General features: G+C 43.9%; 2 protein-coding genes across 11 annotated transcripts in view; one reads left to right on the top strand and one right to left on the bottom strand.

The window, feature by feature from the left end:
- Positions 1-13,901, top strand: part of RNF169 (ring finger protein 169) — an 86,191-nt gene extending 72,290 nt beyond the window's left edge. Inside the window, exons 5-7 of one of the 3 annotated variants that reach the window (XR_009564917.1) lie at positions 8,624-8,723; positions 9,175-12,075; positions 13,822-13,901. Coding sequence is in view for 1 of the 3 variants with exons in the window: in XM_030836078.2 (XP_030691938.1) it covers positions 8,624-8,723; positions 9,175-10,359 (1,285 nt within the window). In the remaining 2 variants the exon portion in view is untranslated. Of the gene's footprint in view, positions 1-8,623; positions 8,724-9,174 lie in introns of all 3 variants that reach the window. The other 2 variants (XR_009564918.1, XM_030836078.2) reach the window with 2 other exon arrangements.
- A 1,044-nt stretch (positions 13,902-14,945) lies between these two features.
- The window catches only part of XRRA1 (X-ray radiation resistance associated 1), a 102,915-nt gene continuing 89,966 nt past the window's right edge, over positions 14,946-27,894 (bottom strand). For 6 of the 8 annotated variants that reach the window (XM_060303691.1, XM_030836073.2, XM_060303692.1 and 3 more), the window contains 7 exons: positions 26,592-26,685; positions 25,709-25,824; positions 22,573-22,926; positions 19,876-20,074; positions 18,997-19,112; positions 18,680-18,785; positions 14,946-18,284 (listed from right to left, as the gene is read on the bottom strand). In XM_060303691.1, coding sequence (XP_060159674.1) covers positions 18,028-18,284; positions 18,680-18,785; positions 18,997-19,112; positions 19,876-20,074; positions 22,573-22,926; positions 25,709-25,824; positions 26,592-26,685 — 1,242 coding nt within the window. In that variant the 3' untranslated portion in view covers positions 14,946-18,027. Of the gene's footprint in view, positions 18,285-18,679; positions 18,786-18,996; positions 19,113-19,805; positions 20,075-22,572; positions 22,927-25,708; positions 25,825-26,591; positions 26,686-27,894 lie in introns of those variants that run through there. The other 2 variants (XM_060303690.1, XR_009564916.1) reach the window with 2 other exon arrangements.

Raw genomic sequence — 27,894 nt, forward strand, 5'->3', positions numbered from 1 at the left:
AAGGCACAAGAGAACTACAAAACAGCTAGGAAACAATGACTAAGATGGCATTAGTAAATCCTTACTTATCAATAATCACTCTAAATGTAAATGGATTAAATTCTCCTCCAATCAAAAGTCATAGAGTGGACTTGCACAAGCCTCTTAGATAGCCTCATCCACCAGAGGGCAGACAGCAGAAGCAAGAAGAACTACAGTCCTGCAGCCTGTGGAACAAACACCACATTCACAGAAAGATAGACAAGATGAAAATGCAGAGGGCTATGTACCAGCTGAAGGAACAAGATAAAACCCCAGAAAAAAAAACTAAATGAAATGGAGATAGGCAACCTTCCAGAAAAACAATTCAGAATAATGATAGTGAAGATGATCCAGGACGTCGGAAAAAGAATGGAGGCAAAGATCGAGAAGATGCAAGAAATGTTTAAAAAAGACCTAGAAGAATTAAAGAACAAACAGATGAACAATACAATAACTACACTAGAAAACTACACTAGAAGGAATCAATAGCAGAATAACTGAGGCAGAAGAAAGGATAAGTGACCTGGCAGACAGAATAGTGGAATTCACTGCTGCGGAACAGAATAAAGAAAAAATTTATTCTGTGGAACAGAATAAAGAAAAAAGAATGAAAAGAAATGAAGACAGCCTAAGAGACCTCTAGGACAACATTAAACGCAACAACATTCGCATTATAGGGGTCCCAGAAGGAGAAGAGAGAGAGAAAGAACCCGAGAAAATATTTGAAGAGGTTATAGTCGAAAACTTCCCTAACATGGGAAAGGAAATAGCCACCCAAGTCCAGGAAGTGCAGAGAGTCCCATACAGGATAAACCCAAGGAGAAACATGCCAAGACACATAGCAATCAAATTGGGAAAAATTAAAGACAAATTATTCAAAGCAGCAAAGGAAAAATGACAAATAACATACAAGGGAACTCCCATAAGGTTAACAGCTGATTTCTCAGCAGAAACTCTACAAGCCAGAAGGGAGTGGCGTGATATACTTAAAGTGATGAAAGGGAAGAACCTACAACCAAGATTACTCTACCCAGCAAGGATCTCATTCAGATTTGATGGAGAAATCAAAAGCTTTACAGACAAGCAAAAGCTAAGAGAATTGAGCAACTCCAAACCAGCTCTACAACAAATGCTAAAGAAACTTCTCTAAGTGGGAAACACAAGAGAAGAAAAGAACCTATAAAAACAAACCCAAAACAATTAAGAAAATGGTCATAGGAACATACATATCAAAAATTACCTTAAACGTGAATGGATTAAATGTTCCAACCAAAAGACAGAGATTGCTGAATGGTTACAAAAACAAGACCCATATATTTGCTGTCTACAAGAGACCCACTTCAGACGTAGGGACACATACAGACTGAAAGTGAGGGGATGGAAAAAGATATTCCATGCAAATGGAAATCAAAAGAAAGCTGGAGTAGCAATACTCATATCAGATAAAATAGACTTTAAAATAAAGAATGTTACAAGAGACAAGGAAGGACACTACATAATGATCAAGGGATCAATCCAAGAAGAAGATATAACAATTATAAATATATATGCACCCAACATAGGAACACCTCAATACATAAGGCAACTGCTAACAGCTCTAAAAGAGGAAATTGACAGTAACACAATAATAGTGGGGGACTTTAACACCTCACTTACACCATTGGACATATCATCCAAAATGAAGATAAATAGGGCAACAGAAGCTTTAAATGACACAATAGACCAGATAGATTTAATTGATGTTCATAGGACATTCGATCCCAAAACAGCAGATTACACTTTCTTCTCAAGTGCGCACAGAACATTCTCCAGGATAGATCACGTCTTGGGTCACAGATCAAGCCACAGTAAATTTAAGAAAATTGAAATCATATCAAGTATCTTTTCTGACCACAATGGTATGGGATTAGAAATGAATTACAGGGGAAAAAAAGGTAAAAAACACAAACACATGGAGGCTAAACAATACGTTACTAAATAACCAGGAGATCAATGAAGAAATCAAAGAGGAAATCAAAACATACCTAGAGACAAATGACAATGAAAACACGACAATCCAAAACCTATGGGATGCAGCAAAAGCAGTTCTAAGAGGGAAGTTTATAGCTATACAACCCTACCTCAAGAAACAAGAAAAATCTCAAATAAACACTCTAACCTTACACCTAAAGGACGTAGAGAAAGAAGAACAAACAAAACCCAAAGTTAGCAGAAGGAAAGAAATTATAAAGATCAGAGCAGAAATAAATGAAATAGAAACAAAGAAAACAATAGCAAAGATCAATACAACTAAAAGCTAGTTCTTTGAGAAGATAAACAAAATGAATAAAACATTAGCCATACTCATCAAGAAAAAGAGGGAGAGGACTCAAATTAATAAAATTAGAAATGAAAAGGGAGAAGTTACAACAGACACCACAGAAATACAAAGCATCCTAAGAGACTACTACAAGCAACTCTATGCCAATAAAATGGACAACCTGGAAGAAATGGACAAATTCTTAGAAAGGTATAACCTTCTAAGACTGAACAAGGAAGAAATAGGAAATATGAACAGACCAATCACAAGTAATGAAATTGAAACTGTGATTAAAAATCTTCCAACAAACAAAAGTCCAGGACCAGATGGCTTCAAAGGTGAATTCTATCAAACATTTAGAGAATAGCTAACACCCATCCTTCTCAAACTCTTCCAAAAAACTGTGGAGGAAGGAACACTTCCAACTCATTCTATAAGGCCACCATCACCCTGATACCAAAACCAGACAAAGATACTACAAAAAAAAAGAAAATTACAGACCAATATCACTGATGAATATAGATGCAAAAATCCTCAACAAAATGCTAGCAAACAGAATCCAACAACACATTAAAAGGATCATACACTGTGATCAAGTGGGATTTATCCCAGGGATGCAAGGATTCTTCAATATACGAAAATCAATCAATGTGATACACCATATTAACAAATTGAAGAAGAAAAACCATATGAGCATCTCAATAGATGCAGAAAAAGCTCTTGACAAAATTCAACACCCATTTATGATAAAAACTCCAGAAAATGGGCATAGAGGGAACCTACCTCAACATAATAAAGGCCATATACGACAAACCCACAGCAAACATCATTCTCAATGGTGAAAAACTGAAAGCATTTCGTCTAAGATCAGGAACAAGACAAGGATGTCCACTCTCACCACTATTATTCAACGTAGTTTTGGAAGTCCTAACCACAGCAATCAGAGAAGAAAAAGAAATAAAAGGAATACAAATTGGAAAAGAAGAAGTAAAACTGTCACTGTTTGCAGATGACACGATACTATACATAGAGAATCCTAAAGAAGCCACCAGGAAACTACTAGAGCTAATCAGTGAATTTGGTAAAGTTCCAGGATACAAAATTAATGCACAGAAATCTCTTGCATTCCTATACACTAATGATGAAAAATCTGAACGAGAAATTCAGGAAACACTCCCATTTACCATTGCAACAAAGAGAATAAAATACCTAGGAATAGACCTACCTAGGGAGACAAAAGACCTGTATGCAGAAAAGTATAAGACACTGATGAAAGAAATTAAAGATGATACCAGCTGATGGAGAGATATACCATGTTCTTAGATTGGAAGAATCAATATTGTGAAAATGACTATACTGTCCAAAGCAATCTACAGATTCAATGCAATCCCTATCAAATTACCAATGGCATTTTTTACGGAACTAGAGCAAAAAAATCTTAAAATTTGTATGGAAACACAAAAGACCCCAAATAGCCAAAGCAGTCATGAGGGAAAAAAACGGAGCTGGAGGGATCAGACTCCCTGACTTCAGACTATACTACAAAACTATAGTAATCAAGACAATAAGGTACTGGCACAAAAACAGAAACATAGATCAATGGAACAGGATAGAAAGCCCAGAGATAAACCCACACACCTATGCTCAACTAATATGACAAAGGAGGCAAGGATATACAATGGAGAAAAGACAGTCTCTTCAATAAGTGGTTCTGGGAAAACTGGACAGCTACATGTAAAAGAATGAAATTAGAACACTCACTAACACCATACACAAAAATAAACTCAGAATGGATTAGAGACCTAAATGTAAGACTGGACCCTATAAAATTCTTAGAGGAAAACATAGGAAGAACACTCTTTGACATAAATCCCAACAAGGTCTTTTTTGATCCATCTCCTAGAGAAATGGAAATAAAAACAGAAATAAACAAATGGGACCTAATGAAACTTCAAAGCTTTTGCACAGCAAAGGAAACCATAAACAAGACGAAAAGACAACCCTCAGAATGGGAGAAAATATTTGCAAATGAATCAATGGACAAAGGATTAATCTCCAAAATATATAAACAGCTCATGCACGTCAATATTAGAAAAACAAGCAACCCAATCCAAAAATGGGCAGAAGACCTAAGTAGACATTTCTCCAAAGAAGACATACAGTTGGCCAAGAAGCACATAAAAAGCTGCTCAACATCACTAATTATTAGAGAAATGCAAATCAAAACTACAATGAGGCATCACCTCACACCAGTTAGAATGGGCATCATCAGAAAATCTACAAACAACAAATGCTGGAGAGGGTGTGGAGAAAAGGGAACCCTCTTGCACTGTTGGTGGGTGTAAATTGATACAGCCACTATGGAGAACAGTATGGAGTTTCCTTAAAAAACGAAAAATTGAATTACCATATGATCCAGCAATCCCACTACTGGGCCTATACACAGAGAAAACTATAATTCAAAAAGACACATGCACCCTAATGTTCATTGCAGCACTATTTACAATAGCCAGGTCATGGAAGCAACCTAAATGCCCATTGACAGGTGAATGGATAAAGAAGATGTGGTACATATATACAATGGAATATTACTCAGCCATAAAAAAGAATGAAATTGGGTCATTTGTAGAGACGTGGATTGATATAGAGACTGTCATTCAGAGTGAAGTAAGCCAGAAAGAGAAAAACAAATATTGTATATTAGCACATATATGTGGAACCTAGAAAAATGGTACAGATGAACCAGTTTGCAGGGCAGAAATAGAAACACAGATGTAGAGAACAAACGTATGGACACCAAGGGGGGAAAGCGACGGGGGGTGGTGGGAGTGATGGTGTGATGAATTGGGCAGTTGGGATTGACATATATACACTGATGTGTATAAAATTGATGACTAATAAGAACCTGCTGTATAAAAAAATAAATAAAATTCAAAAAACAAAAAAACCAAAAACTCAGAATAGTTATGAATACATTTAACCAAGGAGGTGCAAGACACGTACACTAAAAACTAGAAAACATTGTTGAAAGAAATTAAAAACTTTAAGAAATGAAAAGATTTTCTGTGCTCATGGATTAGAAGACTTAATATTGTTAATATGGCAATACTTCCCAATTTGTTTTTTACACATTCATTACAATACGTATTTAAATTGCAATCTCTTTTTCCACAGAAATGAATAAGCTGACCCTGAAATTCACATATGGAATTGCAAAGGATCCCAAATAGCTAAAACAATCCTGAAAAAGAACAAAGGTGGAGGACTCACACTTCCTGATTTCAAAACTTACTGCAAAGCTAAAGAAATCAATAGTATGGTTCTGAAATAAGGAAAGATATATCAATCAGTGGAATAGAATTGAGAGTCCAGAAATAAACCCATACATCTATGGTCAGTTGATTGTCAGTAATGGTGCCAAGACCATTCAGTGGAGGAAAGAAGAGTCTCTTCACATATGGTGCTGAGACTACTTGATATCCACATGCTAAAGAATGAAGTTGGACTCCAACTTCATACCATGTACAAAAATTGAGTCAAACTGGTTTAGATACCTAATTGTAAGAGATAAAACTATGAAACTTTTAAAAGAAAACACTTGAAGAGTTTAGTTCTATAATTACTGCTCTCTAAAGCCCCTTTGTGGTATGTTGTGGTGAACTTCAGTGACTGGATGCCTCTGTAGGTCAAAATTATCTTTTCATCAACCTGTCTCAAGTGCTTTGCACAGAGTTGGTGCTCAGTATAGTCTGCTAATCAAATGAATGGAAGAGACAGTGATGGTTTCAGCCATACTGAGGTTTACCCAAAAGATTTTAGATTGTCAGAAACTATTTAGGTGTCCTTGTTGTGTGCTTGAGTGCTGCAAGTGTGAGTTTCTTCCCTGGGCCTTTTCTTTCACCAAAACAGAGTTTAGAGGGCATGTTAAGAAGTTCTCCCCAGCAACAAGTAGTTGTCATTTGTACATCAGATAACTTGGGCATGTCGCCAGTGTCTTTAAATTTGACTGTTATTGCTGACAAAATGGATGCATAGCCTGTTTTTTAAAAAGTATATACATTGGGCTTCCCTGGTGGCTCAGTGGTTGAGAGTCCGCCTGCCGATGCAGGGGACGCGGGTTCGTGCCCTGGTCTGGGAAGATCCAACATGCCGCGGAGCGGCTGGGCCCGTGAGCCATGGCCGCTGAGCCTGCGCATCCAGAGCCTGTGCTCTGCAACGGGAGAAGCCACAACAGTGAGAGGCCCACGTACCGTGAAAAAAAAAGAAAAGTATATATATTAAGCTAATTTTAAATTTTGGAATGTTTGTTAAAGTGTAGATCCAGCCTCAGTTTGAACACCTCTAATGACATGGAGCTTAGTACTTCCCAAGGCAGATATCATTGAACTGCTCTTACTATTGAAAGTTATAAAGTTCTTTCTTATGTTGATCAGGAAACCTTTTCCTTTAAGTTTGTACTTGTTTCTCCAATGGAATCATGCGAAACAAGTCACATATTTGACATAGTAATGCTGTCTCTTTCAGCTCTATATCCATTCCTCTTGACCCAAAGTAAATGTTATTCACCCCAGCATTTTAATATACTGTACAGTTTACTTTTGGGTAACTTGCACCACTGACAGTTTTTGTGAGTTCTGGGAATGCAAATGAATTTCAGTATTATTCTAGGTAAAATACAAACCAAGCTGACTTGTAAGCAGCTGCCTTTATAGGGTAATGTTGAAGTTTCCTTCTTGCTCCAAAATATACCTCCCACCAGATGGTACAACTCTCACATTATTTTTATTTTTTGGTTCAGTGTTGAATTTTTTTGGTAAAATGCAAACATGTGATACAGGTTGGCCATCATTTTCTCCTATTAATACCATAGCATAGATTAGTTCATCAAATTGGAGCCATCTAGCAAGGTGATGTGGCTATGAGACATAGGATGAGAGGGGTTTGAATGGGAGGAATAACACAGAAATGCTGGAATAGGTAGGCTAGGCCTTCACTAGAGATGTAGGGAGAGGAGAGGAACTCTGGGAATGTACCTTATTGCCTCCTTTATAAGTTTTCTCTGAACTAATCTGGCATAGTAAAATTTTAAATCTTTTGCTCCAAAGAGTAGATATGATTATTCCATTCCAGAGCTAAATAGAATCACTCAAGGAAATAATTTCTGTTTGGGATCCTCTACATGGCTATGTGTCCATCTTGCCTTCTGGCAAATTCTTATTTATCCTTCAAAATACATATCCCGTAGGAAGGCTTTACAACCCTGCTCTCACTCCATCCCAGGTAATTAATAACTCTCTCTTTTATGCCATTCTTAGGCATCATTTTTTTGTTGTACCATTTCACTGTATTGTATTGAATTATTTGTCTGCTTCACTGGACTCTTGATTCCTTGAAGACCTAGACTGTACCTCATTCTTTTCTGTATTTCCAGCGCCCAGATAATGCTCATCAGTGACTGGCATATAGTAAGCGTTTGTTAAATGCTTATAGAGTAGAGTTGTATCACAGGTAAAATATCTCTTGCAAACATTTGTAAAAGCATTAGTCTCACCAGACATGTATTAGGCAAGAGTTGGAGAGTAGAAAACAAAGGTGAGTAATAAGATAGTCAAGAATCCCTACTTACAGTCTCTGGGGCAGGTGACAGTCATCTGTACATAATTCTTACACAGTAAGATTAATGTTATAATACAGGTACTTTGGTTTTTGGTTTGCATTGTAAAGTCATAATGTAATGCATGCCTAAGACAAAAAAAGAAAAGTCATGTGTTCTTGAAACCTTAATTCCAAAGGATGTAGGCCTCTGGAAGCTCAAATGTAATGGATTAAGGGAGAGACTATATTTAATTTTTACTCCTTGCATAGGAATCTAGTGCATTGCTATGCATTTTATAAGTACTTAAATACTTGTTTCATGGCTGATTTAGATTGCTTGAGGAGAGGTTTGGGCCTAATCAAAGGAAAAAAATGTATTGTTTGTAAAGGTGATTTAATACTGTATCCACCCTATTAAGGAAGGTGAGGTGTCCCTACATCTCTCTAAGCATGAGTGAAATAGCCATTGGTCTTGCGTTACTTAGGCAGGATCTGAGTTTGGAAACAAAGGCTTAAACCAGATGTCCTCTCTGGAGAACTCCCTCTCTCTTTGGACAGGATTTGTTCTTAGAATGTATTTTGTTAATAAATGAATTCACTTTCTATTGTAGCTGTGTGGCTTTGAAAGCACAGAAGAGATTGTCATTCTTTTTCCTTAGCAATCATGGGCTACTTTTAACTACTTGTCTTTTATTTATTCTCTTTTAGGAACCTAAATTCCAAGATGGAAAGGAGTCAGAGCTGCAGTGACACTGGTCAGGACAGAGTGAAGGGCAGACTGAGAGCAGCCCCAACCAGCAAAGCCAAGGTAGACCTCAGACACAGGCTTCCGGGGCTCTCCAGTCCCATCCTGCGCACGGCCACAGGAGAAACTGTTCCAGATGAGAAGAGGCAGAATGGGTCCTAGGCATACTAATTATGTTGGAGAATTTTATAAAATAGATGTGAAGGAAGAGAGTTTGAATTAGTAGCCAGACGAGTGGAATGAGGGCCACTAGAAGAACCTTCTTAAAAGTTCTGGATGAGTTTTTTTTACCCAGAATTTTCAATTTCATTAATTGTTTCAAGTATGTAGGAATTTCTGCAAATGGTGGGTGCATTCTAGGTTAGGGATTTTCCACATTTCTTAGGCTCATATGACCCTTTATCCCTTTTCTTACCCTTTTCCTCTCTATCCCTCTACCATCAAGAAGGAATTACGAAGAAAAAAAAATATGTATATATATGTATGTATCTGTAATCTTTTAAATCTCTTTCAGGTCACAACCATGACCCCAGCCTCCAACCCTATCATTGGTGTCCTCTTGTCCACCCAAAACAACCGCTGCCTCTCAGCCCCTGACTTAACCATTGAAAAGCGTCTGCCCTTCAGCTCCCTCTCATCCTTGGCTTCCCTGCATAAGCCAGAGCGCTCCATCAGCCCTGAGAGCAACGACAGCATCTCCGAAGAACTAAACCATTTCAAGCCCATTGTCTGCTCACCATGTACTCCTCCCAAGAGACTCCCTGATGGCCGTGTACTGAGTCCCCTCATCATCAAATCAACACCCCGCAACCTAAACAGAAGCCTGCAGAAGCAGACTTCTTATGAGGCCAGTCCACGGATCCTCAAAAAGTGGGAACAGATCTTTCAGGAGCGGCAGATCAAAAAGACCCTTTCGAAAGCCACCCTCACCTCCCTGGCTCCAGAAACAGGGGAAGACTTACTCGTCACTGAAGTTACCCATTCTAGCAAGGAGAAGCCACTTCTGGCTTTAAATACAAGACTCTCCAGTGGGCAAGTACTCTCTGAGTATACAGGACCTACCCCCACTGACCTTGATTATTTCCCCTCTGTTAGCCAGACAAAAGCAGAGCAGGGCAGTGACAGTAAAAGGAGCACTGAGATCCCATTAGAAACCTGCTGTTCTTCAGAACTCAAAGTGGGAGCCAGTGGGACTTCTTTGGAGAGAGAGCAGTTTGAAGGGTCAGGGTCATCCCCAGATGCCAAGTTAGATAAAACCTGTATAACAACAGCTATGAAAATCTCAGCAGTTAGTTCAGTGCTACCTAAAAACAGTGTTTTGGGCGGGGTCCTCAAAACAAAGAAACAGCTGAAGACAGTGAATCATTTTGATCTGCCTAATGGTGTTCTGGCAGACAGCCTAGGTGAGGAGCCACTTCCTTCCTTGCGTCGGGGCAGGAAAAGACGCTGTAAGACCAAGCACTTGGAACAAAATGGCTCCCTTAAGAAACTGCGACAAAGCAGTGGTGAGGTGGGTCTGGCCCCAGCAGACCCAGTACTGCGAGAGATGGAGCAGAAATTGCAGCAAGAGGAAGAGGACCGGCAGCTCGCTCTGCAGCTGCAGCGCATGTTTGACAATGAGAGGCGGACTGTGAGTCGGCGAAAAGGAAGCATGGATCAGTACCTCTTGCGGTCCAGTAGCATGGCTGGGGCCAAGTAGCACCCGACGAGCAGCGTTACCTATTTTTCAGAGGTCTTTGGGCTTGATCATTTACCCTGAAGAAATGAATGTTCTCACTTTGGGTTTCTTTTAATGGCAAAACACTGTCTAGCATGATTCTGAGAGGTCTCGGGCCTTTGTAGTATATATAGCCAAGGAAGCTGCATCTCTGCCCCCCTGTGACCCGGGCCAGAAGCGCTCCTCACCCCCTAAGTGACCCACCCCTTAGGGCGTCTGGGCCAAATCTGGCAGCCCCTGCTTGGGGTGAGATTCAGGAGCACAATGGCCGGGGTTAGAAATGGTAGAGGAAAAGGGGACACCTTCTCAAACTGACAGACCTCCTGACTTCTTTCAGCAGGTGTTGTTTTAAATCAGCCATGCAGATAAAAATTAGTTCCATCTTTTTTCAAAGAAGTGGAACAGTGTAGTTCTTTGGCAGATCCATAAAGATTATGTTCCCCCTTCTTACCCTTGCCGCAAGTAAATATTCCTAATTAAATCAGTTTTTATGCTTCTACAAAAGTTAATTTACATTCCTTGTTTAAAAAATAACATTTGATTAATGCTATATAGTTGACAGACCACATTCATAGTCATTGTTTAATTTGGTCTTTTCAGGAGACCTAACATGTAAGTGGTATTAGTCCCATTTTTAGATGATGAAACTGCAGTGCAGATGTTCAGTTTCTCTCAACTACTAAGGGCATAGCCCAGACTGACTGCTGGGTCTCCCAACGACAAATCCCATGGATTTTCCACACTTAAAGAGGTTGCCATAATGGACAGCGATCCAAGGACGTACCAGGGGAGCCTAGAGAAAGCAAGCTGGGCTTTGAATGCTGATTGTGCAAAACCCACATGCAGATAATTGAGATTGACTGGAAGTGTAAACATATACTGTGCAATTATCCCCATCCCTACAGTGTACAGCCTTCTGTTTTCCTGGGGTTCCACTCTGTTAGATAAACTACAATTGGACTTCATTGTTACTCTCCATATGGCCAAGAGTTATCTGCAGTGTTGATCTAAAATCCAGAAAATTTGCCCAGAAGTCAGGCAAGAACAGTACTGAAACTCCCTACTGTGGAAACAAGGAATCTAGCTGGATACAGCTGGTAAATTCAGTCCCATGGACCTTTGGGGTTTATTTTCCTTAGCAGCTGACACCATGTGTCTTTTGCATCTCTGGTGGTGCTTGGTGCTTCTGCCCATCTGGGCTCATTGAAAGTAGGGATTAAGATACGATTTTAGGGAATCTCAGGTGGCCTGGCATTCCCTGTGCATGTATGAGCTGTTACTATAAAGTCATGTGACTGGCATTTTAACAAACCTTTCAGATCTTATATATCCCAATGTATGTTGTTCCCCTCAGGTGGCCTCAGCAGGATGCTGCATAGTTTTTCCAATGATGTTGCCATTGGTGAAAACATCTCTGGAACTGTCCTCAAAGTCTAGAGACATCTAGACATCTAATGTTCGAACTGCAAAGGACGTTAATGGTCATCTATTCCAACTTCCTCCTCTTACTAAGGCAGAAGCTAAGATCCAGAACGACTCACTTATCAAGATCGCAAAGGATTTACTATATCACCTACTTTTGCTTCTTCTCAGATTTGCCTCCCTTCTTCTCGGCAAATCTTTCATCTTTGGGGTTATAGGAAAGAGAATTTTAGTTTGAAACTAGTCAGAAGCTATTTGAAGCTTCTGGAAGAGAAGGTAGGTTACCTAGGGCTTGGAGTCAGAAATGAGGTGCATCTGTAAAGCAGTCAGAGCAGTTTTCTTGGGCAGCTCATAAACAGTTCCCAAAGAGGAGTTCCAGAGATGTCTGAAGTATTTTGGCAATCACTGAGATATGTGGAACCTCCTCAGTGACTACTTTGGTGGGGAGTGTCACTTACCTGAATGTATGTATTCTGTGTTCTGTGTGTTTGTGCGTGCACACGTGCAGATGTTTGTTTAGAAAATATACATCAGTACTTTATATTCATACCACTTCAGTTTTAGGTCCTACCAGCAACATACGCCCTCCAAAGGCTGCTGGAGGGCATATTGGTGCCCAAGATAGAAGAGCTGGCACTGGTTTGTAGAGACAGGGAGGGTGACTTACTAAATGCCCTCAGAGAAGACATCAGTTACTGCCATTTCATGGAGTTCCTTTTCGATCTTAGTAAATGTTATTGTAAGGCTAGTCTCATTGGTAGTAGCAAAGACACTTATTTTTCCACTTGTCACCTTTTTCTATATCTTCAATCATTTGAAAAACACTCCAGTTGGAACTGATTTTTGTTTTTGGAAAAAAGATAAATATTTTTAATAGAAAAGATATATATTTTAAATATTTCCCCAAAATAATACTTTCATTTTAAGAAATTGCTTAGCAGTAGCAACAAGTTTTAGCATCAGATGCAGAGTGAAAATTTCTTGTTAGGCAAATATTCCAACAGCTGGATCCAGCTTACTGACCACCTACTGTGGAACCTCGAATGGTACTGACAGTTGTAGTTTCCAAACTTCCAGCTGAGCAGCAGTCCTTCAAATATAGACAAAGCAGTTTAGGTTAAGGAGGGAGGAGGCTTAATCTTTAATCTTCTTGGCTTTGGAGGAGGGTAAAACCACTAAGGTATTATCTGTATTTTAGGATGCTTCCCATACTTAACAACTAAAACCTGAACACTTATTTCTGGAAAATTTCCCTCTCCTGTTGCTTGATTGTGAAGTTGGTCACAAATGGAGTTGTTGACGTGAATTCTTTGGAGAAAAAGACGAATGAAAACGATGGGGAGGGTTTGTGAGCTAGAATGAAAGATACACTATCTCAGAAAACAAACATTTCTCACAAGTCACTGGACTCTTGATTCACCATAGAAATTTCCCATGTTCTTCTAACTCTGTTCCTTGTGTATATGCTTTCTGTGTTTTTTCTTATTAAAGGGGAAGTTATGAGAGGTTGGAGGGTAGAGGTCATTCTGATGGGTAATCCAAGAAATGTAATGCCCTAAGAAGGGGGCTCTCAGCCCTTTTTTTATCAAGTGGGAAAGATACTTTGGGAACATGTTCGTGATCCGTTGATTGTATCTGCTGAAAGAAGTCACCTGGGCCTGTTGGGTTAATGTCAGATCTGGGGATTATGTATCTAGCCCTTGGCCCCTTTCATGTAATTGCCTCTTTTTAGAAGGCTTCTTGGCTGAAGCTTCCCAGGAAAACCTTTTTTAAGTGGCTTCATTTATTTTTTAAAATTTAATCTTTAAATTTTTGCCTGGAGGAAGCATTGGTGATGAATGCTTTCTGTGTGTTTTGTTCATTTCCTCTTAAAGAAAAATGCCCTTAAGAGATTAAAGCTGCTTAATTAATTGCTATGATATTACAAACAGACAAACTAAGATGGAAAGTTGCCATTGTGCTTGACTGGTGAAGCTGATGACCGAAGGCTGTGCCGTTTGTCCTTTTTGTTCCATTTGACAGATATTTCCTGAGCTTCGAACTTGTGCCAACCCTGTGCAAAGTCATGGATATAAAGATGGAAAGGACAGTCTTGCTCTTGATGAGCTCAGTGTCTACTGGAATGTATTTGAATGCATGTGTGGCTGGAGAGCTCGTTAATGGTTTCACGAAAGACCATAGTGATGATCTTGGATGGCCCGTTCAAGGTACTGTCCAGCACCCTTGAACATTTTACATACCCCCATCAGTATTTGTGAATTTGATTGCAATACTGCTCTCCATTTCTTAAGTAATTTTACCAGTGGAGAATGATTTTTCTCCTCCGGTGATTATAGGACAATAGCATCTCTTTAGGAGCTGCTTTTAGCATAAAGCCCCAAGAAATGAGGAAGGTTGTGGATCACTGACATGATCAGAGGAGGCTCACTCTCAACTTAGTAACCTACTAACCTCTTCCCCAACCAGACCTCTCACCAGAGCTGGCAGCAACTTGGGATTCCTTTCCTTTTTCCTGCGTGGCTTTCCATTGAGATGGAAGGCAAGCAGGTGAGGAAGGGAAGAAAAATGAAGGCTGGATCATAATCATAAAATGTTATGTAGCTGGAATGGGCATGGAAATTATCCAAGTCAAACTATACCCCCTGATGCCCTTTTTTTTTTAAGAAATGAGGAACTTGAGGTTCAGTGCCCTGTGTCATATTTGTACTGTAGTTGTCTAGGGTCTGAATGAATAGTCCTCTAAGTTACACACACACAATCTGCTAATGAGGGGGACACCCGAATGATTGTTTTAAGTTTTTTCTTCCTGCTTTTTTCAGTTAGAATTAAAATGTACCCAGATCCCCTGAATACACACCCAGGCAGGGAAAACCCCCACAGTGAGAGTAATGTGAATGTGAAATCTTGGTAAGTGATTGGAATAGCTGTTATTTTAACTACCAAGGATTAGAACCCAACCAACCCTTCACTTTTCTTTGAAAATCAAGAACTCCTTAGGGACTTAATTTTTCTCAGCCAGCCTTTTCCTTATCAACCCAGATTGGTCTTTTGACTTGGCTTTTAGAAGTGAGTATAGCTGTTTATAAATTCTTGTGACTCAATGAGAAAGCAGGTCTTTTTTTTTTTTTGGAGGGGTGGGGGTGGGATTCTAGGAAAAGAGGATGCTGAATAGACTTTGCTCTAAAGATGATCCAGAAATGCATCTTTACACGTTATCCACAGTGAATATATACAGAAGTCACCAGTTTAGAAATTGGTTAAATTGGATGAAGGAAAAGTGCCAAGACTGAATGTGCACATTGTTCTATGTATTATCAGTATTTTTTTTTCCTAAGAAAAATATTTACACATTTTGCTTTGTGAGAAAATGCTTCCTTAATGCCTTGTCTCAGTAATTGTGGGAGGGAACCTCAAACCGGGGGCAGGCTCCCTTTCTACCTTTTCTGGTGTCTTAAGAACTAGTTGGACAAAGCCAGGGTAAGGCCAGGCTTGTTCTTCTTCCTTTCCTCTCATTTAATAAGGGGTAGAAACAGGGAATGTACTCCTCAAAGATCAAGCCATGAGAGCTCAGGAGCAGCTTTGGGGCCCGGCTCCAGACGGCGGCAGCAGATTCTCCCTTGTTGGAGCAGGGCTTTCCCTCAGTGGGTTCAACCCTTAACCTCCAGCAGAACCTTCAAGTCCTAATGAGAATGGGTAACTATGTAAAGGAAAATGATTATCTTAAATGCCAACTAATGGATTTTTTTGTCTGTGTGTGACTGATGTACTATTTACTCTTAGTTCTTCGTATAAACAGCTGTCCTTAGGGCCTTATCCCCTCCAGCCTAGAAATAGAAAATGGTTTGGATTTTGGTTTCATTCAACCTGCTGTCTGCATTAGATTGCAGAAGGGGCCCAGACCCTTGGCACTGCCATTGCTGGCTGCCTCCCCTCCAGCTCATCACAAGGAGCTTTTTGACAAAGACAGAGGACTCAGAACAGGCGTGCCCTGTCAGGGATGCTTCTGCTAAGGGATCAAATGGGATGATGTGTTGTTTAAACAATACCAAAGTGCATTCTTCAGTGCAGGCTTGCCAGGTTGAGGAGAGGCCCAAGTTGAGAATACAGTAAAGCAAACTCATGAATGTTCTGTTTCTAGTCAGTCTTATCTCTGGAGAGCAATCTCAGGCAAATCTGAGCTGAGCTTAGACTACGTGTGTTTGAGTTTGGGGCTATCTTTGCTCTGGGAGATGCCCTGTGTTGGAATGTCTTGCTTCGGCATTCAGAATGATAGGAGAACCAGTTTATTCAGATGGTATCCCATGTGGAATAACAGAGAAAGTTAAGAGCATCTGGCCTAGATAGGTATATCCTCTTCAGGATAGTCTCATATCGGTAAAGGGCCAGCCTGGCGGGGCAGAGAGAGCAGATATACTCTGGGCCCAAAAGCAGAGTTAGGACTACTGAGGGACCTTAGGCTGATGCTTAGTCCAATGGCTAGAGCCATCCAATAGTTTTCCCAACAAAGGAAGGGACAGCCTTTGTAGGGAATGAGCGCCCTGTCACTAGATGTGCAAGCAGGAGCTGAATGATCTGTTGGGGAGATTGCAAGAGGCTTCCTACCTAGAGGCAGGGATAGGATGTTCCCAGGAGCCTTTCAGGCCTGAGAGCTTATGGTTTGATAGTGTTTCTGGCTGAAGGGAGCATTGCAAATCTCCCGAACTTGAACCTAGCGAGGTTTACAGTGTGAATGTTGGGGTGGATTCTCCTTCCTAACATTAGCAGAAGGATGATTTTGGGCCTAGAAGATCCAACGTGGTAAGTCAGCAACATGCCCCAGCACATGTGTGCTGCTGAGGGTAGCACTGTGTTTATTACCTGAATCTGTCCAGGTGCCTGTGTGAATGAGTGAGACGTAACTGACTTTGTAACTTGATATGTGTATGGGACTGTATGTGATCGTGTATGTGACCGTCTGAACTTGAATATGTGTGTCTGGTATGACCACAGCTTGGTGTAAATATGTAACTGGCCACATGTATGTGACTGTGGTTGGTTGAGTGTGATAATATGCGAACATTTGTGTCCTAATAGTCTCGCACTTGAAATACAGCAGATACTGCACCACAGACCTGTGGCTACAAGACTGTATTTCTATAATCGTCTTAATTGCACCTTAGGTTGTGGGAGTTGGTGCCTTGCTGTGGGTCCTTAATCCTTATGCCACTGCTTCCTGGACCCTGGGAACTGCAGGCCTTCTCCCCAGGCAGGCACCTCCAGGAAAGCAGCCCAGGTGACTAGGTTACACCCAGCACCCACACCCAAATGCACATCGCTGCAATTCAGCCCAGTGGCCTTCTCCTGACCCTCCTCTATAGCAGGTGCTGACTACTATGCATTCATAAGAATGGGGCAACCCCATAGGCTGCTTTGGCCAGAACTAGCTTACTTAACCTGAGTCCCGGTTGACCTTGCACAGTCCCAGGGTCTGTTTTAGAGCCACATCCCACTGTATTTGCATATGGGACTTCAGCTTATGTCCTGGATTAGAAAACCTTGGGAAACTCCATGTAAGCCCTCCCTTCAACTTGTCCCAACTTTGTGGTCATGGCCATCTAATAAGGAAATTCCCAATCCTCTCTCTCTTCCCTCTCCCCGCATTTGCCCTGACAGTGGAAAAAGCTGCCCAACAGAGAAAGCCTAGAGGCTTTTGGGGGCCTAGAGGCCTGAGTTTTGTTACCCGCCCTGCTCCCAACGCACACACGCGCGCACACACACACACTCACTCACTAGTGGCTGTGGGCAAGTTAGTTAACTTCTCTGAGCTTTGGATTCTGTGCTGTTTCTGTTTCATCGACCCTGTTTTCTGTCCTACTGCTTATCCCAGCTCTGTGGGATAACACAGTGTTATCACTCTGTGTGACTCAGGCAGGTTTCCCACAGGACTCTAGGGATGCGCATCAGCTGGGGTTTCTTTCCCCAGTGCGACAACCTGGCCTAGGCTCCAAAAAGGCATGAGGCCTACCTTGCTCTATGCACCCACTCTTTATTGCTGTTGGGCCAGGTGCCGGTTCCTGCCCGGCCCAGGGCGGGGCGGTCCTGACGAGCTCCCCACTCACAGCGGCCGGCGAGTGAGGCTGAGCAGAGCTCGGAGGCCCGCACCCATCCCAGGGAGCAGTCAAGGGCACGGAGCCCTTGCGGAGGGTGTGGGGCGCAGGTGGGGCGGCGCACATGGCCCTGTGCGCAGCCCTAGCCTTTCGAGTCACTGGCCGTGGGCTCCTGGCAGAACTGATCCATGAACTCAAGGAAGTGGCCGAACTTCTTAGGCTGGCCCTCGCTCAATGCCAGGCGGACCTGGGGTGGTGCCGTGGCCCCGAACACCGACCGCAGTGAGCAGCGCACCAGCCGCCGGTACCGCGCACGAAACTCCTTCAGCAGCCTTTTGGCCTGCAGGTACTGCTTCTGGTTCACCAGCTGCTGCTCTGTCCGCTGGCACAGGACAGCTCCTGCAGGGAGAAAAGCCGGGAGGGGCACCAAGGTCACCCTGGGTCCCACCTAGCCCAGAGCAGCGGGGACTGGGTCCAGAGCCCCTCAGAAAGTGGGAGGGGGTGGGAAGAGGATGTTAAGGGCCTGAAAATGGTCTCTCCAGTTTGGGCACTAGAAAGCCAGAGGTATCCCCTTCTGATTCTGTCTCAAGCCGTTGGTAACATGCTGTGTGACTTTAGGCAACTCTCTGCCTCACTCAGGCCTCAGTTTCTCCATCTGCACACAGGAAGGTCTGGGGCAGATGCTCTCTAAGGGCCCTTCCTGCTCCAACACAAGCCCTTTGCCTATACCAGCAGGTGAGTAAACTTCTAGATCTTGGATCCTGGCAGCTAAGGACTGGGGGTCAGAGCCGTACCTAGTGGTGCCTCAGTAATGTTCCGGGGGTCCCGCATGCGAATGAGGATGTCATCCAGCAGCTGGGCTTGAGTCTTCCGGGGGGGTGGAATAGGGATCCTCTGGGTCTGACGGGAGGTAAGAGAGCACAGTGTTGTCCCAGTCTTCTACTCAGACTTTCATGGCCTCACCTCCTCATACAGTCACAATGACAGGCAGGGGAGAACTTGGGGGCACTAGGGAAAAGCATGGCTCTTTGAAGGTCCCAAGGTGACAGCCACCTCTGTACTTGTGGGGTCCTGAGGGGCAGTTCACATACACAGTGTGGTGGAAGTTTACCCGTTTCTCCTTGGGAACATAGTGTTTCTGAAGAGTGTCCAGCCTGGCCTTGCAGGAGCGGTACACGAGCGGATGTTTCAGCATGTGCTGCAAGGCCTGTGCATTCTTCTGGATTCCTAGGGCAAAAAGACAAGGTCAAGGTCCATCCCCCTCCTCCTGGATGCCTCCCCCAATTTCTTCATTCCCCATTTCATAGCAGCCCTGGGTAAAAAGATGAGGGCCTCCAAGAAGAAAACACTGTTCCCATATCCTGCCCTGATCTGTTGTGGTGCCAGAAGTTCCATCATTTGTTCAGTGAATACTTGTTTCCTATGTGCACAGATCCTGATGGAAAAATAGCATAGGAGTGGTGAAAGGGAGTGACACCAAGTAACCCATTAACCTCAGGGGGTTACACTGCAGAGAATGACACCCAACAGAGCACAGCTGAGCACCACTGCAGATTCTGTTAATACAGCAGAGTCTGAAATAAGGGGCCGGACGAGGCACTGCCTCCCTTGTCTCAAACCACACAGGGAGGATTTTGGATGTTCGCTTTGGAGATTAACTGGGCTGGGGAGGACCTTGGGAATCTGACCAGTCTGAGTGTTTGTTCATCACACCCTTCCTGGAGAGACTTTTCCAACCAAAGCAGTTGGGTCCAGACTGGCTGGAATCTCTGAACAGCTGTGATTCCCCAAAAGCCAATGAAGGTCCAGGCCAGGGGTCCTGACAAGTAGGGCTCCAAACCAGAACACCCTCAGGGGCCCTTTGACAGACATTCAGACAGAAGATGACACCCTGGCCCGGAAAAGAGGCTTGGCACCCACCTTGGCTTTGCCCTGGCTTGCTCTGGGCCATGGAAAGAGCCCCTTGCCCCGAGCCATTCTCCTCATGTACCTTTCGGCTCAGTGAAGGCTGGATCAGGCTTGGTTGTCAGCAGCTCCTCGGAGCCATGGTACTTTCTGGGGAAGGAGGCAGATGGGAGCTTCTTCTGAGTCCTCTTCACCTCTCTGGGTGCTGTGGGTGGTAGTCTTTGGTCTTTCTCCTTTATCTCTGTATCATCCCTCTGGAAGATGGAGGAAGACAGCCCACTGACCTGTGCCCCAGAAGAAAAAGAAAATGCATTCCCTTAACACTTCTGAGTTCTGTGTGGGTCCCCATACTGGGTCCTGTTATGGGCAAGAACCCAGACTGGGGTGAGAGGAAGCAGACATGAAAACAGAAATTATCATACATTGTGATAAATGCTGTCACAGGAGAGAGCACAAGGGTTCAGGGTGAGCCCACAGGAAGACCTAACCAGCCTGGGGGGCCAGGAAGCTCAATGGAGGGTTGTTGCCTTAGCCTGAGCGAAGTCTGGAAGAACCAGGAAAGCCATCCCCAGGTAGGCGGCAAGCGATGAGAAAGGAGGACTGTGGCAGGCAGGGAAGAGCATGGGCAAAGATGCAAAGTTAAGACACAGCAAAGTGCATTTGTGGGGAGTAAAATATTGGTGTGGTTGGAGGGTACCATAAAGAGCTAGGCAGCTGGAGCAATAAGCAGGGCCCAGCTCAGTAAGGGCCTTTAAATGCCAAGCTGAGGGTGTTTGTTTTGTTTTTGTTTGTATTTTCTTTATCCTCACTGTAATGGCAAGCCATGGAAGAGTTTTAAAAGGGGTGAGTGAATATTGTCTGAATTCACTTTTTTAGCGTTACTGTGATGGTTATGAAACCAGTAGGAATGTTGTTACACCCTTAGTTAAAACTTATGGCTGACTAAAGAAGAAATAGAAAATCTGGGTAGACCTGTAACAAGAGATCGAATTAGTAATTTAAAAACTTCCCACAAAGAAAAGCCAAGGATCAGATGGCTTCAGTAGTGAATTCTACCAAACATTTAAAGAATTAACACCAACCCTTCATAAACTCTTCCAAAAAAAAAAAAAAAATAGAGGAAGAGGGAACACTCATTCTCTGAAGTCAGTATTACCCTGAAACCCAAACTAGGGAAAGACATCACAAGAAAGGAAAACTACAGACCAATATCCCTATGAATATAACACAGAAATACCAACCAAATACTAGCAAACTGAACCAGCAACATATAAAAAGGATGATATGCTATGTCAAAGTGGGATTTATCCCAGGTATGCAGGGTTGATTTAACATCTGGAAATCAATTAGTGTAATATATCAATAGGTAAAGGACAAAAACCACATTTCGCAACAGACACAGAAAAAGCACTTGGCAAAATCTAACACCTCTTCATGACAAAATATTCAACAAACTAGGAATAGAAAGAAATTTTCTTGACCTGATAAAGGGCATTTATGAAAAACCCACAGTTAATCATAATGATGAAAGACTGAACGTTTGTGTGCTAAGATCAGGAGGAAAAAGACAACATTGTATTGGGGGTTATAGCCTGGGCAATTGGGGGATTGTTTTTTTCAGTCATGGTGACTCATAATTGACTGTATTGCTTAGGCCGCTAGGAAGCTCGAACTGCATTTTGGCAATAGACCTCTATTATGAGAGTGGCAGTGCACGATGTGCACATTTGAGTGACAGAATTGGCCTTGCACTTATTTCCTTTCCTGTGCATATCTTCCTTTTATCCAACTATCTCAATTATTTTTAAATACTTGTTTGTTTATACTCTGTTTTGTTCCAAGAAGGTTCTGATTTAGTTCATAAAGATATTTTTATATTGTACGAATTTGTATGTCACTATAAGTCATGTGTGGAACACGTAAGAGATGAATAGAGAGTTAGATAATTTATGGGTGGATATACATCTTGGAAAGATCTGGCAGATTGGAGGGGCAAGACTGGAGGCAGGAAGATGGGAGGATAATAATATTACAATAATAAAGTTCAAGGGGGCCCTACCAACTCCTCCAGCCTAAACTTCCCTTTTCCTACATGTCACCTTTCTACTGTATTTACACTGAATCATTCATCGTTCTGTATGTACCATTTTAATTTCCTTCCTCTGTACCCTGCTTCATGCTGCTCACTCTGCCTACAGTGTCCTTGCTGCCCAGCTCTTCACCTTGTTAACTCCTACTCAGCCTGCAAAGCTCAGCTCATTTGAACTGCTTTTAGGAAGCCCTCCTGGTCTAGGACAAAGGTATCCCTCCTTCCTCTAGGCTCCCAGCCCCTGAGTTTTCCTCAGTCTCAGCACTGACTGCATGCATTGTTCCTGTCCATCTCCCCTATTAGACTGAGGACACCCTGAGGGCAGGACCCATGTCTCATTCATCTGTGCTCCCAGGATTCAGATGCAGCATCAGAAGTGAGGTGACCTTATGCAGATAGGAAGAGGCAGCAGCAAACCCTTCCAAGAAACTGGTCTGACCAACGCCCCAGCCAAATCCCAGATGTTGTCTGTGCCACAGGACCATGACTTGTCCCCATGGCTGTCCCTACCAGTAGCCTTGGATCAGTGGAACTCCCAGAAGGGGCTTGCAGGCTCTGCCAAGGGTGCTTTCTGGTTTCCAGAACTGCCTTGTGCCTAGTTCCAGCTGCCTACAGTAGTCCAGCCGTCTAAGGGTTGGACAGGAACACATGGGAGCTGGGAACAAGTGCGCAGGGGCAGGTGGGTCCAGGTACCTGGGTCAAGAAGATGGACTCTGTGCTCTTGGTGTCCTCATCTGACGGGTGGTCTGGGCTGAGGCGGCCAGCAGCGTTGCTCCGGCGGGATGTGTCCTCACTATGCACAGTGGAGTCGGAGCAGATGGGAGGCAGTGGCACGAAGGCCCGGTGGGAGAGGAGAAGGCCCTCCGGGCCCTCGATGGGCATCTTTCGCTCCACAGAAATGGTCTTGGTGGTGGGCAGCTCTTTAGTCAACTCTGCCTCTGCTTCTAGCATCTCCTTTGAGGAAGACTTGATTGTGGTCATGGTGGTCATGGGTGGGTGATGGAGAATCAGAGGCTGCTTTGGCACCTTTGGGACTTGGGTTTTCACCTGTCATGGAAGAAGGGCTGAATTGGTTTGCTTCCTAATCAGAATCTCTCCTCCTGGATATCACCAGCCTAAGGCTAACTGGTATAGTGGTCAAAGCACTGGGTGAGGTCTCATAGGGGGAGGGAGGGGGCAAAATCACACTTATTGGGCATCTACGATGTACCCCATACATGACATGTAGTTTTATTTACACCTCAAACTACCCAGTGAATAAGTGTCCTCATTTTATAAATAAGGAAACTGGGGCTCAGAGAGGTAAAATGACTTGTCCAAGGTCACAGAGTTGTTCAGTGGCAGAGGCTCCAGGCCTCATTCTAGATGCCTGACCATATCACTCTGGCCTACAGCAGCCTCATTCCTCTGATCAAGGTGTCCCACAGTGCCCTTGACTCCCCTCGGGGACTCCTAGGAGGGCCTGGGGGAGGTGGGCCCACGTTCTCCGGAAGGCAGCAGCACCAGGCCCCTTTCAGGGTGCTAGTCCCTGCACCTCATATAAAGACCCCTATGTAAGGCAAATCTCAGGGTTTAGACCCAAGGCAATAACTTCTTTCTCACTGAACTGCTCAGCTTCCTTAGTTAGCAAAAGCCTGTCACCCTCCTCCTCTGCGTCATCTGCCAGGAGACAGCCATGGGCCCAGTTTCCCTCATCTGGGCCTAGTTCTGCTTCCCCTCCCTAGTTATACAGTGAATTGTTTTTATTCTTTGTCAAAGGTATTTGGTCCACTTATATCTATCTGTACTTTGACAGGCTATGCAGTGCAGTGGAAAGATCTCAAGCGCAGTCTATCATTTGAGCTTACAAAATGGGAGAATAGTCCCTGCCTGCCTATCTTGCAGAGTTCTCCCAAATGAGATGGTGCGCACAAATGTACCTAACAAACTAGGGAGTGTGACGGATGACTTTTATGTAATAGGATTTATAGGATTTACAAAATAGGATTTTATAAAATAGGATTCTTTTTAAGAAAATATTTCCTTTTTGAAATATGTAAAATCTCAGTGTTTAGACTTGAAGCCTGAGGGACCCAGAGTCTTTTTTCAGAACTCATGCCTCAGTGTCCAAAACACCAAGTGCCGTCATTTGCCGGCTGGTGGAGAAGGGGCCACATTTATTCCTCCCTCTCACAGGTCTGTGCTGGAGGAGTGCTGGGGACGCTCTTTCTCTATCCCACCACCACTTTCCTGAGGGAAGACTGGATAATCTGATTGGTCAGAGGTTGAGAGTCATTGGACCCTGTGTCCCAGATGGGCTGGACTGCTGCGCATCAAGGGCAGGCCATTTTATCTTCCATTTGTGTTCTCACACATAGAGGCCTCATACAATTTTTTGGTTACACGTTGGGTGGGTCTCCATTTTCCCCCTGTCTTGTCTATGCCTAGTATGAGGGAGGGCCAGCAATCTTGGTCTATGTAACTGAGTGAGTAAAAGGCTGTACATCCAGCCCATCTCTGGGAGCACACAGGGAACATGTAGGCATCTCCAGCCTGCCTGCAGGCCACACAACACTCTCCAGTCTAGCCTGCATTGGAGGTTAGATGGTGTTTGCCTAGATTCACAAAGCATTGATGTGCTTCTCATTCGGCCACTGATACTTGGTGTTTATCCTCTACTAGTTGGAACTGTAACGGTGCCCCTGGACCCCAACACTACCTTTTAACAAATAAGTTATTTCACCTCTCTGAGCCTGTTTCCTTGTCCATGGTGAGGGTTACAGGGTAGCTGTGTGCAAGTTCTCAGCATGGGTGTTCTGTACGTGGGAGACAGGATTATGTACTTAGCATCCGGCTCACTGATTGTGCCCTTTCCCAGCTGGCTGATGGGAAGGGAAGTAGCAGGATCCTTAGAGGAGGCAACAGACAAGGGGAAAGATGATGGAAACCCTCTGAATTTCTATTTCTGGTTTTACATGCTGCTCTGGTCCTCTGAGGGCTCAAGACAAGAGCTTGGCTGTACAGAAGCAGACTGGGGTTGCGGGGGGCGGCATTGGGCAGGGAATAACTAATTAACTTTCGGGACCAGCAATGCCAAGTCCAGCTTTTGGCTATAGGAAGATTGAAGTTCAGGAGGGAGCAGCATTTCACAGAAATTTCTGAAATCCTTCAGATGAAAGAGGGATTTGACTTACTTTACGGCATCCCAGAAGGCCAATCTAAGACCACTAGCTGGGGGAGGTACTGAGGGAGCAGACTGCTCTCAACGGTAGGAAACGCTTCCTAAGATTCAGGCAGGAGATGTGTATTCTAGGCCTGGTGCAGCCATTCACGATTACCACAGGTGACTATAACCTGCATTCGTAGGGGTTTGGGGAGTTTATAAAGTGTTTTTATATCTGTTGCTTCATCCAGTCCTCTCAGCAGCTCTGAGAGGTTTTAGAGTTGAGAAGCTGAAGCTCAGAGAGTGGAAATCTTGCCCAAGTTCAGGCAGCTAGAAAAATGATGGAGCCAGACTCTCACCCGGGTCTTCTGACTGATTTCTCTCCACTTCTCCACAGTGTCTTCTCTGGACCTCAGTTTCTCTGTAAAATTAGGGGGTCAGACTCAATGCCCTCCCCGGCTCCTCCCTACTCTGACTTTTGGGTCTCTGACTGGCTGTCTTGTCTCTCCTGGGTATATCTGTATGTAAGAGAGCGAGGGAAGGAGAAGACAAAACTGCGGCTACAAACCTAACAGAGGGATCCCAGATATTGTGGGAGGGAGCAGCTCTGCTGTCAGGTTGGTCTGCAGGCATTAAAATAGGCTCCACTCCCCCTGGGCTTGGAGGGTCCTGCCTTTGAAGGCTTACCTTCCGAGAGTCCTTCCGAGGCATCAAAATGTGACGCTTAGCCTTTACCATCTTCCTTCGAATTAAGTGGATTCCCAGCTGCTCCTGGAGGAAGCTTTTTAGCAGTGGAGGGACCCCTGGAGCCATGGTGGGAAAATAAGATTACTATTAGCTAACATTTTACTGGGGGCTTCTGTGTGCCAGGCACTGTTCATGTACATGTATAAACTTACTTAATTCTCGCACGAGCTCTAGGAGGTAGGTACCTATATTATGCCCATTTGACAGGTGAGGAAACTGAGGCACAGAGAGGTTAAGGAATTTGTCCAAGGCAATGAAGACAGTGTAGAGTAGAGATTAGAATACCCTAGTGTCACTCCAGGGCCCAGGATTCTAAAATGCCTCCAGCTGCTGCATCTTGGACAGTGGGTTCCAGTACTGACAGAGCATCTACTGCATTCAGCGTGCTCTGGGTGGGGAGGGCTCAGCAGTTCGGCCTCCCACTCCTCCCTAACTGGGAAGTGGGGAGTGAGGTCACAACAGACCTGTCCCACAAAGCAAAGTGTCATTATAGAGCCCATGCAGGATCTAGATAATTCTGTACTCCATTCCCAGCACTGCCTCTTTGTTGCTGTGTGACCTTGGGTAGATTGTGACCCTCTCTGATCCTCAGTTTCATCTACTGTGCACGGGGACAAAAATGCCCACTTCACAGGTCTGCTGTCAGGATGAGTTAGTGCAGAGCATGTGCTCAGAGGTCTCTGTTGTTTTCTACAGCCCCCAATGCACTATGAACCTTGTCCACCCACGACACAGAGCAGGGCTTAGCCCTGAGGTAGGGATGAGGAGGCCCACATTGCTTCTTGGAGACTGGGTTCAGGGGGCAGGTTTGTGCGTACCATACCTCGTGTATGGGCCACCAGAGGGTTGTTATGAAAGATGAGCTTGCAGAGAGATGGGAAGAGAGCTACCGGCAGAATGGCATCTTCCTTTGCAATCTGTAAGGAATGCGGGAGAGCATCAGATCAACACCGCCCTCACCTCTGCCCAAATGCTTCAAGGCCCCACAATGCAGGGCTGCATGCTTGCTAGGTCTGGGGCGAGGGTGGGGCTGGAGGGGTTAGGCTGCTAGGGACAGGACTTACTGCTGGGCAGTGTCTTATCCTGCAGCCCCACCTGTTCACTCTCAGAATGCCTTTGCCCCTCCTGTTCAAAATTCCACCATCTGTTTCACATTTGAAAGGTAAGAATTTTTTCCCTTCTCCACACTGGATAAGTAGCTTATACCAAATATTAAGGATGCTGGTGACAAAATAATAGAACAAATACATTTAGTACTTGTCTCCCAAGGAGGCTAGAAATTTGGCAAGGCGTGGACTTTGCCTTCAGGATATATTTTGTCTGACACTTCACCTTCCTCAGTGCAACCTCTACACACCCGGTCAGTCTGTCAACAGCACTGATAGTCTCTTTCACTAAAGCCTGTTCTGGGGAGGGATAGGGAACAGGAGGTCAGGGGGACACACGCATCTAAGGGATAAGCAGAGCCAGTGGGGTAAGGGAGACCTTGTGGCTGTCTGGGGCCCCGACGCCACACTACCCCTATGAGGCCAGCCTCTGAAGGGCAAGAAAAATACACAGTCCTTGTTGAGAAGAGTGGCTGGAACATCTGGGGACAACCTTGGGCAGGGTGTCTATAAGCAATGAAATAGTATCAGAGGGGCCAGGAGCTGGGCAGTGGCCTTTCGGATGCCTAGACACACTGAAAGGTATTGAGTCAGATTTGTGACCCACAGATAGCACTAAGGGCTGGGAGTGGGATGGTATTTCAATCTGACTTCCTCTGGAGCCACACTGGGTAGCAGTAGGTGCTCACGGGGCAATTACCTATTCATTTTCTTTCATTTTGGTTCCTTCAGTCAACAAATATTTACTGAATGACTACATGTACCAAGCACTGGGTTGGGACTGAGCAAAACAGATACAATTCCTATCCCCGAGGAACAGTACCTAGTGGGAAACAAGCACAGAAGAAACAGTAACACAAAGGAACATGAATTTACAACAGTGATTACTGCCACAAAAGAGAGGCGCATGAAGGACTAGGGTGATTTGACCTAGTCACAGAGGTAAGAGAAGGCGTCCCTGAGATCTGAAGGACGGGCAGGAGGTAATCAGTGAATGCAGCGGGGGACGTAGTATGTGTC

This window comes from Globicephala melas, chromosome 8 (assembly GCF_963455315.2).
Source record: "Globicephala melas chromosome 8, mGloMel1.2, whole genome shotgun sequence".
Taxonomy (NCBI): Eukaryota; Metazoa; Chordata; class Mammalia; order Artiodactyla; family Delphinidae; genus Globicephala; species Globicephala melas.